The sequence below is a fragment of the Helianthus annuus genome, chromosome 11, assembly GCF_002127325.2.
Source record: "Helianthus annuus cultivar XRQ/B chromosome 11, HanXRQr2.0-SUNRISE, whole genome shotgun sequence".
In the NCBI taxonomy this organism is placed as follows: domain Eukaryota; kingdom Viridiplantae; phylum Streptophyta; class Magnoliopsida; order Asterales; family Asteraceae; genus Helianthus; species Helianthus annuus.
Genome location: NC_035443.2, coordinates 17,950,307 through 17,962,469, shown reverse-complemented (window position 1 = coordinate 17,962,469; position 12,163 = coordinate 17,950,307). Strand labels below are relative to the sequence as shown.

The following is a 12,163-nucleotide window of genomic DNA, read 5'->3' as shown; positions in this document are numbered from 1 at the left end:
TTGGTAATTGTTGATGGACCATATTACCCTTATTAACTAATTAGGTTTCCTCCTGGGTGCTTATATAAGGAGAATTATGTGAAGGTTAAGGGGTTACTCAGTTACACAATTACACACATCCCATTAGCCATAACATCATAATTCGACCTCCTCTCCTAGCCGATATCCCTTTTCGGTTTTCTAAGTCCCCATCATTAGTCAGCATCCTAAGGAGGAACCAGATCACGATGACAAGCATGTCGAACTCCATTACCGGATTCTCCAACGCACTGTCTGCTATAACAGGTATGTTTTACTGTTTTCCTTCATGTATAAACAGAACTGAACCAACATAATATACTTTCTTTCGGTTTATAAAATTCAAAAAAAAACATATAAATATATACGGACCGTATAATATTATACGGTCTTATACATGTGTTAAAAACCAAAAACTTGATTTAAGCCTCTTTAAATTAATCAACTTTGGCCATATAACATTATATTGGGTGGTCGTGTATAATGTATACGGACCATATAATATTATACGGCCCGTATACAACAAGTCATAACAACACATTCCAACGCATTAATATTGTGCAACAACATTCTATATGGGTCGTATACAAGTAGGGATGTGAAAATAAGGTTATAGGGGTGTGATTAGTATAAGCCTTAAAAAATTATTAATTTTCTTTACATATATCATTCGTTGTAATAAAACACAACATTAGAAAAAGTACAAGTTTAGAAAACAAACGAGCCACCTCGACGAGCCAAAAATGGCTCGAGCTTTTAATTTGCTCATTAAGATAAATGAGCTAACTTGGTTTACAACCTTAATATTTTGTATGAACTTACTAATTTACGTAAACTAGAAATTACACCCGCGCGCGTTGCAGCGCGGGCTACGAAGCCAGAAACGTTGCTAACACGTGTTATAACGTATGACATCAAACAAACATTTTAACTTCGTCGTGGGAAACACATAAAATTTATTTTTTTTTACTTGAACTAATATATGTTTATTTAATCGAACCATTTGACCCAAACCTGTTTTATTTAATCGAACCATTTGACCCAAACCTGTTTTGCCAGATCTACTTAAGAGTAATTAACATTCATTTTTGGTGGCAGGTTGGCTGAAAATGCAAACAGGACACGCTGCAATGTGCTATGAATCCTACAATACTTAATTCTTGACTTCAATTCCAAAAAAATTGACTTCAAGGGCCCATAACTAACAATAATTTATCAAGCATCCAATTTATAACTATCAGGACTACCATTTCTTTTAAAAATACATTAGTCAAATATATCACATATAATCACTTTGTACTCCAAAGTAATGAACAAAGCTTCAAAGAGTAAGTGGTCACAACATGACCCTTGAATAATCAAGTAGATATATGTTGTTTTCCAGTGGTGACAAATAAATTAAAGGAAAAGGTACCTTGAAAAAGAGTTCTTGACAAAGTTTTGGTGTTAATTTTAGTTGAAAAAAGAGGGGCAGTAGCATCTGGTAATGTGAAGAAACATAAATGAGTGATTTGTTTGAGATCTACAAACGCGTCTTAGACAAGTGTAGTATTAATGCCGTTATGAAACTATGAACAACACAGGCAATCGACGAAACTATACATGGATCTTGACTTCTGCAAACTCTTGCTAGTTAGGATTAGATTTTCACCATGTACATGACCCCCAGTCTAGACCTTTTACTTTGTCCACAAAGCAGGGAAAAAAGTATAGCTGACATTTTAAAGAACAAAAACAAAATTTTAGTCAGTTTCAATAAACAACGAAGGTAAGTAAAGGAAGTATTACCATGGTATCTTACATGCCATCACCAATTTCTTCATTAGTAAACTCCTTAATGCTTTCACCAAATTCCTTGAACAATATATAAACCAAAGACCTCATAATTTTCTAGTGGAAATAATTCCAATTCCTTCTTTCACTAATTTCGATTCCCTAAAAAAAGCACCTGCAATTATGATGCCATTTTTCTTTTTAGAAATACAATTTACAATTAGAACACCTCTTTTTTGTTTGCGAAAGGATTCATCTTAACTAACATCAACATTTTGAGCATAAAAAAGTTATTTAAAACATAACCTGTCCTTACCCCCATGGGTCGGCTGAATCCCCAAGAGCATGTACATTGTTTCCCTACAAAATACGATCCAAACAACACCCCAAACCGTTCTCAACCAATCCAAAACCACGAACATTACAATAAAACATGCTTCAAACAAACTCAATTCATCGGACATTTGGTACTGAATAACAAAAACCCTTAATTTATCAAAACTTACATGATTGTCGGATAAAGAATGCATCAGGCATGTTAATTCTCCCATGCCTATCAAAGCCGATACACAGAGACAAAAAAATAACCCTTAAAGTAAAATAGAGCAAGGTAAGTTTCCCGTTACAAAATGTTTAATCGCAACAACACATTAGTGAAGTTCCGTATGTCACCTGTCAAGAGGTATAATTTCATGCTTCCTTTCAGCCAGTTCACGATTCAAGCATGTTGGGACTTTTTCAATCCCACCAAACCTATTGAAAAAAAAAACATATTTGATTTCCAAAACACAAAATTCACTACCACTTTCAGTCACAATAAACAACCAAAAATCAAACAATTCACTCTCAATCAAATCAATGAGACAAGATTGTTAGGGTTTCAATTCACTCACCTGGGCGGAAGCAGTGGACGACGACCACGACGAGAAAAAGGATCCATAACTTAGTGTCAACTGTTGGTATGAATCGGTGCCGGTCATAATTGTCGGATTAGGGAGGCCAGCCGGAGATGGGTTGTCGACGATGATCTTGGATTTGTACTCAGTGAGAGTGATGAAGTCGATTGTGCATGTACTTGTGGCTGGGTGAGACGAAGAAGACATCACAGATGTGATATTTCTTCTAAAAGAAGGTTTTTTATGGTAGGGAAGATGAAAGAATGCTCAGAGACACAGGGTATATGATATTTTTGAAGAAAGAGGGTTTTGTGGTGGAGAACCTAGTAGATGTAATTTTTTTTTTTTGGGAAACACCCAAAGCTGAAGTTACAACCTACCTAAGCACAAAGTTGTTGCTTATTTATATGGTTTAAATTAAATTGGTCCTAAAAATAAGGTGATGCATGAGATGATGTTGTTGAGGCAAGTGTGTAGATATTTTCTTTTATGTAAAAAAAAAAAACGTCCAGATTAACCAAATAACCCTCCCTTTATAATTCTTCATATATAGATGGTTCATATAATGTATACAATGACAAGAATTTATATATGATCAACTCAGGAAACTTAAAATAACCACTAAAGATTATTTTGAACACGGGCAATTCATTTTTTGGTCAATGTTATGGTTACAAAAAAGTGTCTTATTTTCTTTTTAAAGAGATATTCGGCAACATGCTTCTCAAACTTCTTAAATAACACATCAATGATGGAACTTCCGAAATGTGAAACCAACAACGGTTCAAGAGCCACCCTAAGCATGTTTGATGTGTTTTTCCCATGGATTTGACTAAGCTCATTAGAATCATTCATGTTTATGTAATCAGTGTCATGTGGATCCAAGTTGAGTTTAAAAACATTCAAGTTTTTAAGAGAAAATGATCCCTCATATTCAATAGCGTTCCTAACTTCATCCTCACATGGAAAATACAATGGAATGTTGAATGAGTTAAGATTTGATCCCTGTACCAACCCCTGTCAGTTAATCTTAAATGGTTAGTCACGTAAGCAAAGCAGAATAGCTAGAACTTTTGACCAAAATATTCATCTATAATTTGATTTCAAATTTGGATACGAAATAACCGCATATATACCTCTTTGAGCATGTCGATGAGTGATTGTCCGAGTAGCTCCCAAAATGCACAACTATCATCTGAAGTTGGATTAACTATACTCCGAGCAGGGAATGTTAAAACCATGCTTCCACCACATACTACTTCCTCAGAGCGCATTTGTAAAAACTTTGTGAAATCAATACTAAATTGTTTTCCATATGCGTGAAATACATTTGGAGGACTTGTTTTCGCCATGTATATGTTTGATCCATTATTTTCTAGGCCTTGAGGCATCTATCACATGTTACACATAGTTTATTATCTCAAATGTTTTCTTGAGTAATTTTAGCTATAGTCATATCACATATGAGAACTACAAATTGAGTTGGATATTATGCATACCTGAGAAAGCCAACTATTACAATTAGCTGAATGAACAAAGTGCAGACTTTGGTCGCGGAAGAGTCTACCATAGAAAGAACCCGGAACAGCAGAAACAAAACAAGGGCCAAAACTTTCTCCTTTGTCCTTAATCTTTGCATAAAAATCCGGTAATAGTTTGAAAAGAGTATTAAAATCATTTCCAAAGAGATCATTTAAGCACACTTGAAACTGTGGTGCTTTACGATTATTTTCTTTGCACACCTCATGCACTATATCAATGATATTAGACGCGACCAACAGTGTATTAGGGCCAGATGAGCATCCTAAATCTGCAACAGTGATACAATCTTTGAAGATGTCACAATTTGCTATACCTTTGATTGAATGCTTTATAAATGGTATAACTTTCCGTATCGCGGTTTCCTGATTAGAAAATAAGAACGAATAAGATGAAACATATTGTTAAATATATGGAAAAGGTTTTTGATATTACTCAAACCTGAAGCAAGGAGTTGTTGGCATAGCTTAATTCTCCGTCTCCAGTATTCATATGTAGGATGTTTGCTAAGGCCATCTTTGTTATTCTTTGCCATTGTTACCCTGATTTTTGTTGCTTTAAATAGGCCTTTTTATTGGTTTAAATAAGCCATTTTTTATTATTATAAATAGGCGTTCTTTAATACCGTATATCACTATTAGCTGTCTGTCATTTGTTCTTTATCACCTTAAATAAAATATTGTATGTCACTATTAGCTGTCTCTCATCTATTCTTTTATCACCTTAAATAAAATATTGTATATCACTATTTAAAAGAGACTACTATTATGCTTCTCCGTTGTGACGGGACGTAAAACCATGCTAAATAGCACCAATGTCACACTACCGTTAGCGATCACCAACATGAAATTAGGGCGTGTTAATGCAAAGAAATTAGACTGAAACGTAAAACATAAAAAAGAATAACGAAGTCAATCTAGGATTCGGGCATTGCAACGAACCTGTCAAACGGGAAAATATATACGTAAAAACATTGAACCACACAAGCACATTGTCGTATCAATTTACAAAACGTAAAAATGTTGAACCACACACGCACGTTGCGCCACGTTAACTCATAAAATTTATAACGAAAAGTAAAATGAAAATTTGCGAAAGATGAAAAGTATAGAGGATTAAAGTTGAAATTAAAATACTTGTTAGAAAAAAAAATTGAGTTAAAAATAAAAAAAGCAAGTTTTTTTAAACACTCTAAAGATAAAATACAATATAATTATACATACAAAACTAGCAAATAAATACTACGTAAATATCATGTAATAAGTTATATAATTGATAAAAAGGGATTATGTCAATGATGTCATAATAATAAGTTGTTTAATTAATAAAAATGAAAATCTGATGCAAGAGAGTTAAGAGACTCACGTATGCGTGTAGGGCCGTTTCTGAAAATAAAAAAAAATGGCCCTGCCCGAGAGAAAAATATTGGGGCATATTCGCAAATCTTCATATAATATAAACTCATCAATCATTTAATCAAATATATAAATAATTTACTCTAAAATCCTCCTCGGGTGAAAATGTTACTTCTTCTACACTTGACGATTCATCAAATTGTTTTCTCTTATATATCACACGTTTTTTTACGGAATTCCGCACTAACATCTATTTCATTTGCAATTTCTCTAGCTTCATCAAGCGCCTTAGAGAACCACACTTCTCTATAATTCTTAAAGAATTTAATTAATTTGTCCACTTCATCAATAGCAATATCAAAAAACATCTTTTGATTGCAACCGTTTGCTCACCACATTCACTTTTAATAATAATTCAAACCAAATGACACTTTGTGCCAAAAATTCAAAATCAGCAAGTTCATACTCTTCTAATGATTTAGCTTCGCTTATGATTTTAGCATCTCTATCCGTCTCCCTAACTTCTCGCAAAACTTTTCTTACATCTCCAAGTTGAGTTCTTATAGGCTTAATACTATCTTTACGACTTTCCCAACGAGTTGTAGACAATGATTTAAGAGTTAATACTATCCATATCTCTTTTTGGACCTTTCGTAACCAACTCTTTAATCATGTCATTACTAAGCCCACCCCAATTTCTAGGATCAAAAATATCAATATCAGGAACCGGGTTAACATCATCTTCACCCACATTAGCTTCTTCATCTACGTTCACATCTACATTAGCTACTTCATCTACGTTCACATCCACATTAGCTTCTTCATCTACATTAGAACTAGAACTATGAGTTTCTTTTAAAAAAAACACTTGTGTATTCGCTTTTGTTTTACTTTGTCCGTCTTTCTTTTTTCTTCCTCTAGCTTCCTCTTCTTACGTTTTTGATGGTCGGATAGGTGTTTGATTTAGGAACCGGAGGCATAATTTCTAAACAAGTAAACATAAAACAAAAACATTCATTCAATCATACATTTCAAGTATTAAACATCAAAGGTTCACTTTCCTAAAGATTCAAAATCAACCTTTACCACATTAACTAAAGTTACTAAACATTGGGATTTACGGCTCTAAACATATGAAATCACACAATAAGCCTAAAGATTCTAAATTAAACAAGAATTATAAAAAATTTTATACCTCAAGATGACAAGATTATCCACTAATAACTAATCAATATCCACGATTCCACCCCACAAAACCCTTCATTCGACCTTTCAAACAACCTCCTACGCCAATGATGATGATGATATCCTGGTTAACCCTCAATTTCGCCCTTAAACAAAACCCTCTACGTCGATGATGCTGATCACAGCTGTAACGCCTCGCATTTCTGTACTTTCCTTATTTAGGAAATATTGTAATAATTCTATTTTTGGAAACTTTTATTTGTTGTATCATACTTTCTTTTCAACTTTGTAATCCGAGACGATTGATCATAATGAAATTCAAGTATCATATTCACATTTATGTTATACATTTTATACTTGTTTGCATGTTCATACTCAAAATCAATGTTTTAAACACCATTATACATGTTTAGTATACTTATACAATACACAATTATGCTTGTTACTTCGAAAACCGGTTAAAAATACAAAAATAATCAAACTTGGACCTTCGAGAGGATGGACAAGGCCATTCGCTCCAAGCCTACCAGTCACCCCAAGACCCTCTCGCACAAAAGGTCCTCTCGCTCCAATGCACTTTATAGCCTATAAATAAGCGCCTACCCTCACTCCTTCCACTTTCCCAGTCACCCAAGACACTCCCCGACACTCCGAAACTCCCTCTTGCGAGCAGAAGCATTCTGTAACTATTTTCTTTCATTTCTTTTTGTTTCCTTTACATTTTCTTGCATTTTTATTTCTTTTCTTAACTTTTCTTCAAAATCATCTTGATTGCTACATCTCTTGGATGGTTTTCACGAGTTTGCCATGGCAAACTACTAGTGAAACCTCACCACTTATGAGATTGAAATTAAGATTTACAAACTTTAATTTTAAAACTTGTTCATGCATTTTGTTACAAAACTTGATGGAATCTGGTACCCACCAGGCTCACAACTCAGTTCATAGTTATGGTTTTGTGTTAGGGTTAATTTTCACCAAGGAATGTTCTGTTTTGGATGGATTAAACAATCGTTTTAACAGATTTCACACCCTTCGCATGAAAGGCAACACGCTTCTCATGAAGGGACTGTTTCACGTATTTCCGTTTTGATTTTCTTTTCTGTTTAATTCAAGTTCATCAGTTCCTCAAATGTTGAAGTCATATCAGATTCCCCATTCTCAATATGGATGAATCTGAGTCGTGACAGAAGTGTGAACCGTGGAAGCTTTGGCTTTCCAACCTAGTTCCACCACCTCATTTGACTATTTGAACATTTTATTTACTGTTTACACTTTTATTGACAAATAATACTACTGGTTAAACGTTAATCAGTTTACAATAAAGTTTTACGCACAAAACAGAACCATTCGCATGAATGGCCTACCATTCACGCGAAGGGCCCATTCGCACAAAGGGTCCAGTATTAGTTTTATTTTGCACTTTTTCGTACTTTAAAGTCTAATCTGGAACCGTTATCACATCAGAATACTCACACCTTGTTTACTCATTTCAGGGTGACCTCGGTGTACCAACCTCAACTAATCAGTTCTCAGTATCATGGAAATCTACGCAAAACTGTGACTCTATGAGTATACTCGATCCCATTTTCAATTTTAGACACTTTGGGTGCAACATGTACAATTATACAAAAACACCTAACACTATTAAACTTGTTACAAAATCACACTCTATCCACTATTTAACATGAGACTTGTTTATACTTGTTAATCTCGCATGCTTTGTTTACACGTGTCTATATGCTCATTAACTTTGCAAGCCTACCTTAACAATTATAGCGCTATAGGACTAAGGCCCCGCCCGTATTCTAGTGGTATTATTACGTAAACTATGTTACACCATCTTTGTTTCGACGTTGTTTGGTAATCACGATTGCGTTAAACTCTCGTTTTACATATAGCTTACACTTGTGTAGTATGTTAGTAATAGGTTATACATTTTATCATGTTGGATATGAGTAAACACTTTTTCACTATTATGCTATGTTATCAAACTTGTATACTCGCCAACATTTTGTTGATCATATTTTAATACATGTTGCAGGTTGATAGATGACGACACGAAGGAAACAATTTAGGGTGGACTTAGACACTCACCTTAAAAATAAACTTATGTTTTTGTTTCATTGGTTTGTTGCTACTTGATGTAACTTGAATTTCGAACAATGTATTTCAATTTAGCATTTATGAAATTTGAATTATTTAATTATTGTCACAATTAGTGTTATGATGTCTCGAGCAATCTTGTTTTCGTCTCACTCCGATGTTTCCGCCATCGGTTGGGATGTGACAGATTGGTATCAGAACCATAACTATAGGGAATTAGGAAAAGTTGCTATGCTTTTGACCTAGTCTATATTTTAGGAACATTTCTTGCTTGTGCTTTAAAACTACTTGCATTCTTTCTTAATTGTTTCTTAACCATTTTCTTTGGTCTCAAATATACATGCATTTCCTAAGGCAAACACAATACACATGTGAAGACTTGAAGATACTTTTATCTTATAAACGAGATGACCTCACCGAAATAGGCGTGAAACCCTCACCTTTGTGAAGGACTCTTAATCCGCGTTTATCAATTTTCACGAAATATCACCATCAAGTTAGGAGTGATATCCATATCTTGATGGGAATTTCCCTTTCATATTCTAGAGGACCCTTATCGACGATTCGAAATTTATTTCTTTGTTTTGTCTGATAAGTACTAACCACACTTAAGGTACCATGTTACCAAGTTAAGGGTGAAACCCGCATCTTGATAACTAGTCCCACTCTTCGATTTTCAATCTCGCCAAAGTCTCGAATCTTCAGTTGACTAGGGATATGTAGTAACTGGAAGGGTGAATACCGTTAACTACTTCTCGGTGAGAGTATTCTACCCATTAGGCCAAAACATGTTTCCCTAACTCAAAAGGATTTTCGAACACTTTTGAAAAGTCTTAGTTTCATTCCGAGACATTCCACGTTTTATACTGAATCTCTTTTATGTCTTATCAATTTTAATGTGTTTTACATTTAATACGTTATTCATTTCAACATTGGAGACACGAATCGCACTTTCCTCGCAATCTAAAACAATAATAATTCTTCGTGAACAAACTAAATTTACAATTCTTTTATCATTATTTGTGATGATGCTATGTGAAATCTTGTTATGCTTATGTGAACTACATGTTATGTGACACATTACATGATACAATCTAATTTTTTTCCAAAACATTATGATCAAGTCTCATCCTTTTCCCTGTTTTGACTCTCTAGATATCTTCCAACCGTCTTTCCAACACCACTGGAAAATCTAAGGCCAACACCAACAAGAAGATGCTCGCGTTTATGGCTAAGCAGATGGCTCGTGAAATACCTTAAATCGTGAGCAAGGTTACTGCATCCAATACCCCAAATCCTCTGTCAATTCCAAGGTCGACCAACCTAAGCCTGTTTCATTCAACTACAAGCACTTCGCTGCTTGTCACCGTAAACCCTTCAATTGCAATGATGGTGTTACCGCGATGCTCAAGTGGTTCGATAGCATCGAGGTGGCATTCATAAACAGTGAATGTCCTGACAACCTGAAAACCTGAAGTGCTACTGGTGTCTTTCAGGTGAGAGCTCTCGACTGGTGGACGAACGAGCATAATATCTGTTCCAATGAAGAAGCTTACGCCCTCCCTTGGGCTGAAGTTAAGGAGATGATGACGACCGAGTTCAACCCTCCCTATGAGCAGCAGAAGCTTGAGGAAGAGTTCTGGCACCTCAAGCAGGTCGGTGATGATAACCTTGGTTAAACTACCCGTTTCAAACAGTTGAGTGTTGTAGTACCCCACCTGGTTTCAACTCCTGAGCGTGCTATCAGGAAATATTTACTAGGTTTACCCTATGTTATTCGCGACACCATTGAAGCCACAAGACCTGACACCATAGAGTTAGTTTACCGGCTGGCAGCGAGCCTTAACAACAACCGAGTGAGAGATAAACAAACCATAACCCCTACTACCACCAAAACCGTTAATCAAGCTACCACTGAACCCAAAGAACCCAAAACCCAGTCGTGTGACAACAAAGGCAAGAAACGCAGATTTCAAAGCCTGAGTTGTAACGCGATTACCCTGTTGTTACCCCAAACCCCTATAAGAACCCACGAGAAAGCCTTACAATGGGACACATCCCAAGTGTAATACCTGTCATTACCATCAACCAGCCAACATTTCATGCCGCTATTACACAAATTGCAATCAGTTTGGGCATACAACTGCCATATGTCGTAGTGGACCTACACCACAAGGCAACCAAGCTCAGCAACCTCCTCAAAACCAACACCGTTAAGCTCCTGCCAAATATGTAAGAGCTTATTACAAGTGTGGAGACACTACTCACCTTCGCCCTCAGTGCCCTCAACTCAATTAGGAGCAACTACAACAGCAAGCACCTCGTGGTCGTGCATTCAACATCAACGCGAACCAAGCCCAGAACGACAATGAAGTCGTGAACGGTACGTTTCTTGTTAATGGCTTATATGCTTCCTTACTATTTGATACTGGTGCGAACAAAAGCTTTGTGTCCGTTGAATTTGAATCAATGTTAAATTGTACATGCTCTAGACTCCCAAAGTCGTTTACTGTCGAAGTTTCCAATGGCAAGTCTATCACTATTGATTTTGTTCTTCACGATTGTTTTCTCACTCTTAACGATCATGTTTTCCCTATCGATCTCATATCAATGCAATTAGGTAGCTTTGATATCATAGTAGGCATGGATTAGCTTCGTAAGAACCATGCTGAAATCGCTTGTCATGAAAAGTTTGTTCGATTGCCTCTTCCTGCTGGTGACACTCTTCACGGGGACTCAAACTCATGTCATGCACACAAGAGAACAAGTACTTACGTAAACAGTACTTTGCCTTTTTAGCTCACGTTGTGGAAGAAAAGGGCAAGGGAAAAGACATAAGAGATGTTCCAATTGTGCGTGATTTTCCGGATGTTTTTCCGAAGACCTATCTAGTCCTCCTCTTTCTCGTACTGTTGATTTTCGCATTGACCTCATCCATGGTTCTACTCCTGTCGCTAAAGCTCCCTACTGTCTTACACCTTCTGAAATGCAAGAGTTGTCAAGTCAATTTCAAGAGTTGCTTGATAAAGGTTTCATACACCCAAGTACTTCTCCTTGGGGTGCTCCTGTCCTTTTCGTCAAGAAGAAAGATGGTTCATTTCGAATGTGTATCGATTATCGTGAGCTTAACAAACTCACCATCAAAACCTGTTACCCTCTTCCCCGTATAGATGACCTTTATGATCCACTCCAAGGTGCAACGTACTTTTCCAAGGTCGATCTTCGTTCTGGCTATCATCAACTTCGAGTTCTCGAAGAGGACATCCCTTAAACCACGTTTCGTACTAGATA

At 35.9% G+C, this 12,163-nt stretch overlaps 2 protein-coding genes across 6 annotated transcripts; both read right to left on the bottom strand.

The window, feature by feature from the left end:
• Positions 1-1,532: 1,532 nt before the first annotated feature.
• LOC110889849 lies at positions 1,533-3,064 on the bottom strand. 5 transcript variants are annotated; one of them, XM_035979629.1, is made up of 6 exons: positions 2,685-3,063; positions 2,464-2,544; positions 2,298-2,344; positions 2,098-2,151; positions 1,820-1,966; positions 1,533-1,731 (listed from the first exon to the last, which is right to left on the bottom strand). In XM_035979629.1, exons 1-5 carry the CDS (start codon positions 2,729-2,731, stop codon positions 1,899-1,901), a joined length of 297 nt encoding a protein of 98 aa, XP_035835522.1. In that variant the 5' UTR covers positions 2,732-3,063; the 3' UTR covers positions 1,533-1,731; positions 1,820-1,898. The 5 variants fall into 5 exon arrangements, with proteins under 5 accessions (XP_035835522.1, XP_021993110.1, XP_021993111.1 ...); XM_022137418.2 differs by having other exon boundaries at positions 2,298-2,380; positions 2,685-3,062; XM_022137419.2 differs by having other exon boundaries at positions 2,108-2,151; positions 2,298-2,380; positions 2,685-3,060.
• A 136-nt stretch (positions 3,065-3,200) lies between these two features.
• On the bottom strand, positions 3,201-4,742 carry LOC110889848 (benzoate carboxyl methyltransferase). Its single transcript, XM_022137417.2, has 4 exons — positions 4,668-4,742; positions 4,187-4,591; positions 3,824-4,078; positions 3,201-3,704 (listed from the first exon to the last, which is right to left on the bottom strand). The coding sequence occupies exons 1-4, from the start codon at positions 4,740-4,742 to the stop codon at positions 3,336-3,338; spliced, it is 1,104 nt and encodes a 367-aa protein (XP_021993109.1). The 3' UTR covers positions 3,201-3,335.
• Positions 4,743-12,163: the final 7,421 nt, after the last annotated feature.

What these genes read in the sequence shown, in the direction of transcription:
- LOC110889849 (XM_035979627.1), bottom strand. Translation starts at nt 2,731, where the DNA reads ATGGATCCTTTTTCTCGTCGTGGTCGTCGTCCACTGCTTCCGCCCAG. An exon ending in CGTCCACTGCTTCCGCCCAG is followed by an intron (nt 2,545 to 2,684) that starts GTGAGTGAATTG and finishes TTTTTTCAATAG; the next exon opens with GTTTGGTGGGATTGAAAAAG. An exon ending in GAAATTATACCTCTTGACAG is followed by an intron (nt 2,381 to 2,463) that starts GTGACATACGGA and finishes TTTTACTTTAAG; the next exon opens with GGTTATTTTTTTGTCTCTGT.
- LOC110889848 (XM_022137417.2), bottom strand. Translation starts at nt 4,742, where the DNA reads ATGGCCTTAGCAAACATCCTACATATGAATACTGGAGACGGAGAATTA. An exon ending in GTAATAGTTGGCTTTCTCAG is followed by an intron (nt 4,079 to 4,186) that starts GTATGCATAATA and finishes AACATGTGATAG; the next exon opens with ATGCCTCAAGGCCTAGAAAA. An exon ending in TCATCGACATGCTCAAAGAG is followed by an intron (nt 3,705 to 3,823) that starts GTATATATGCGG and finishes ATTAACTGACAG; the next exon opens with GGGTTGGTACAGGGATCAAA.